Below are 4,042 nucleotides of genomic sequence, written 5' to 3' on the forward strand. Positions count from 1 at the left end.
TGGGGGTCATTGGGATCAGTCGGGCTGGGGACCTACCGAAGTCAATATCAAGGAGGGCTGCATTGGCACCTTCCACGAGGATTTTTTTGGGGGTGCCATGGAGCGCCTCGTACATAAAGTAGACACCGTCTCGGACCATGGGTCGGATCCGCTCAGCAAAGCCCTGTGGGGGAGGCAGAGGAGGCTGCGGTGGGGCCAGGCCCCTCCTGACAGCCTGACACTTCCAGCACGTTCCTTTCCCAAAAGGTGCCTGTCCTGTACACCTGTCCTGGGACCTGGAACAACCCTCAGCCCCGTCTTGTCTGTGAGGTTTGAACTAGCCTCCTCCTGCAGCCAAGGGCTGAATTGTGGGTGTCCCCGCCCGGGTTCAGCTGTTGAAGTCCTGACCCCCTTCATCTCAGAACGTGACTGTATTCAGAGACAGGCCTTCAAAGGGGATTAAATTGAGGTCCCTGTATGAGTCAGCAAGGCCATCTTTATCCGTTACCCCAAATAGGACAGGGACAGCCTCTTTCCCCAGCACGTCCTGGGAAATGTCCCCTGTGGGAAAGCTAGGGACCTGGAGGTCTGTGGTCCCCAGGACAGCCAGCCACGCCATAGTCGTGCCTGGGACAGTGGCTCCCTGAGTGCTCTGTGGGTGTCTGACAAGGCCCTCGTGCCTCGTGCTTTGGTGAGGCCTGCTTACCACGCCCCCGCTGCGCCCTCCTCCCCCTTGCGCCCCCTGCAGCGCCCCCACCGCACCATGCCACACCTCCCACCCTGCTGCGCCCCTGTCGCACCCCCCACCCCCGCGCGCCCGCGCCCCTGCTCGACCTTGAGCCTTTTGAGTTGCCCTTCGACGTCCACTTCTAGGCTGGGGAACATGGACTGGTGCTGGCGGGCCAGGTTCTTGAATCTGCGGGGGCGACAGTGACCGCGAGCTCTTGCCCTGCCTGGGTGTCGGCGCCCTCGGCACCAGACACAGCCCCCCCCCCCAGGCTGTGGGTGGCTCAGGTACCTGGCAGAAAACTCATCGAAGTCCGACAGGAGGTCGCAGACGCGGAGGCCCGTGCGCGCAGCTTTGGAAGAGTAGGCGGGTCCGATCCCCTTCCTGGTGGTGCCGATACTGGAAGACAGGGCGCTGTGAGCTGGGGGCCTGTGCGGAGCCCGGACGCTCAGGGTTCCAGGCCGGCACCCCGGCCCCTGTGTGCACCCCTATTACAAACAAGGACCGCTCTTCAGCACTCTAACCCCCTAGATGAGGGGATGGTGTGTCCCTCCGCTGGCCACCCAGCCGACCACAAAGCGGAAATATCTCCAGGTCCGGCCAAGAACCAGGCCAGGTCCTGTGAAGAAGGTGTCGTGCTGAGGACTACAGTGGAGGCCCTTGGTGCTGGAAGCTACTCTCCCTGTCTAGACGCTTGACTTTAACCTCCTGCAGGTGCCTGGCGCCCTCTGGCCCTCTGCGGTCCCCGTCCCCGCACGCCTCAGAAGCAGATGGCAGGCCGGCTCTGACGGCACCCACCGTTTGGCCCTGCTGAGCAGAAGGGGAGACTCTGACCTGTACCCGACACAGCGAAGTGCTGGAAAGGCTGCTTACGCGGTAAAGCCGTTGAGCATGTGAGCATATCTGAGAATCAGCAGGTCAACCAGCCGCCTCTTCCTGCCAGGTGGTCACCCCACTCCATGGCCACGGCTCTGTAGCAGGTCTCCAATTTCCTGCGTGACAGCAGAGCAGCCCCACGCGGCATGAAAGGGAGCCTGCGCCTGGCCGCTTCGAGCTCCGCGTTCTCTCTGCTGCCTCCTCCCTGCCACGCTGGCCTCACACGCCCCTGCTCAGGACCAGAGCCGTGGCCCTGGCTGCCAAGGGCACAAAGCTGATGCGGAGAAAAAGGCGGCCAGCATCCTGGCGGACCCCTGAGCCACACCGCCTGGTGCTGGGAGGAGCCCGTGAGGCACTCCGCCTGCCACTGTGTGCTTCCGGAGCGGGGTCCACGGGAGCGTGCGGCGTGGGCTGTTGGAGCGCACGCCTCGCGTGCACCTGTGGATACCGCCTGCCCTTGCCCTGTGTGTGTCTCCGCACAGCCCACCACTGGCGCCCAGCACGGCCTCTGCGTCCGCCCGCCGGGTCCCGCTGGGGCAGGGGACTCACTTGATCTGCTCGGTGGGAAAGGCGCCAATGCCCAGCGTGTGGTGTAGCTTTCACCACGCCGTGAGACCTCCGCCTATGTTCTGTGGGGGATGCCGGGCAGTGCACACGCCACCCACCAGTCAGTTGGATGACTGTCACAAAGGGAGAGGTCCCTGCAAGACAGAGCCGGTCAGGGCTGCCTCCACCCCTGCAGACCACCTGGCCGGGACTGGCTACGCAGAAGGAGCAGTGGGTGGTTGGCCTCCTGCACATCCCTCGGTGGGGTCTCAGAGCCGGTGGTCCCAGGGACCATCCGGTAAGTGACCCATGTGCACCGTGCACCAGAAGCCACTGTGGCCCATGTAGGATCGGGGGAACAGAGGGAGAAGGTTGCTCTTGGCATTGGCTGGTGGGGCCTCCCCTGCCTGTACCATGCTGTGCCTCAGTGCTGGTGTGGCGGGGTTAGAAGGACGGACAGAAGAGCCGCACGCGGACACACTGGCTCTACCAAGCCTCGCTGGGAGCCGGCACACCTCTGGCCTCTCTCCCTTTCCGCCTAGGTCAGCTCTCTCCCGTCCCCTCCCAGCTGAAGTAGGAAGATGAGGGGCGGCGTGATCCTTGTCATGGGCAGGGCGGCAGTGTGGCTGCGGAAGGCAGCCTTGCCTCATCGGTCGTAGCCAGCCTGGTCCCCAGCAGGCAGGAACGTGGGGTCATTGGGATCAGTCGGGCTGGGGACCTACCGAGATCAATATCAAGGAGGGCTGCATTGGCACCTTCCACGAGGATTTTTGGGGTGCCATGGAGCGCGTACATAAAGTAGACACCGTCTCGGACCATGGGTGGATCCGCTCAGCAAAGCCCTGTGGGAGGCAGAGGGCTGCGGTGGGGCCAGGCCCTCCTGCTCAGCTGACACTTCCAGCACGTTCCTTTCCCAAAAGGTGCCTGTCCTGCACACCCTGTCCGGACCGGGGAACAACCCTCAGCCCCGTCTTGTCTGTGAGGTTTGAACTAGCCTCCTCCTGCAGCCAAGGGCTGGTGGGTGTCCCTGCCGGTTCAGCTGTTGAAGTCCTGACCCCTTCATCTCAGAACGTGACTGTATTCAGAGACAGGCCTTCAAAGGGGATTAAATTGAGGTCCTGTATGAGTCAGCAAGGCCATCTTTATCCGTTACCCCAAATAGGACAGGGACAGCCTCTTTCCCCAGCACGTCCTGGGAAATGTCCTTGGGAAAGCTAGGGACCTGGAGGTCTGTGGTCCCCAGGACACAACGCCATAGTGTGCCTGGGACAGTGGCTCCCTGAGTGCTCTGTGGGTGTCTGACAAGGCCCTCGTGCCTCGTGCTTTGGTGAGGGCCTGCTTACCACGCCGCTGCGCCCTCCTCCCCTTGCGCCCCCTGCAGCGCCCCCACCGCACCATGCCACCACCCTCACCCTGCTGCGCCCCTGTCGCACCCCCACCCAGCGCGCCCGCGCCCTGCCGACCAGAGCTTTGAGTTGCCCTTCGACGTCCACTTCTAGGCTGGGGAACATGGACTGGTGCTGGCGGGCCAGGTTCTTGAATCTGCGGGGGGCGACAGTGACCGCTGAGCTCTTGCCCTGCCTGGGTGTCGGCGCCCGACTCCAGACACAGCCCCCAGGCTGTGGGTGGCTCAGGTACCTGGCAGAAAACTCATCGAAGTCCGACGGGAGTGCAGGCAGCGGAGGCCGCGCGCGGCAGGAAAGTAGGCGGGTCCAGTCCTTCCTGGTGGTGCCGATGCATGGAAGACAGGGCGCTGTGAGCTGGGGGCCTGTGCGGGCCCGGACGCTCGGGTTCCAGGCCGGCACCCCGGCCCCTGTGTGCACACCCTATTACACAAGGGTCGAGCTGGGAGGGCCCTCCTCAGCAGTCTGGGGCTGCGAGAGCCCACCCCGCTGGCTGGCTGTCAGGGATCCG

General features: G+C 63.9%; 1 protein-coding gene across 1 annotated transcript in view; it reads right to left on the reverse strand.

The window, feature by feature from the left end:
- Positions 1 to 4,042, reverse strand: part of ADSS1 (adenylosuccinate synthase 1) — a 21,890-nt gene that overhangs the window by 5,513 nt on the left and 12,335 nt on the right. Inside the window, exons 6-8 of the mRNA XM_040641321.1 lie at positions 998 to 1,105; positions 814 to 895; positions 37 to 163 (exon numbers count right to left, since the gene is read on the reverse strand). Of these exons, the coding sequence (XP_040497255.1) occupies positions 37 to 163; positions 814 to 895; positions 998 to 1,105 (317 nt within the window). The remainder of the gene's footprint in view (positions 1 to 36; positions 164 to 813; positions 896 to 997; positions 1,106 to 4,042) is intronic.

Source organism: Ursus maritimus, unplaced genomic scaffold, assembly GCF_017311325.1.
Source record: "Ursus maritimus isolate PB19 unplaced genomic scaffold, ASM1731132v1 scaffold_25, whole genome shotgun sequence".
Classification (NCBI taxonomy): Eukaryota; Metazoa; Chordata; class Mammalia; order Carnivora; family Ursidae; genus Ursus; species Ursus maritimus.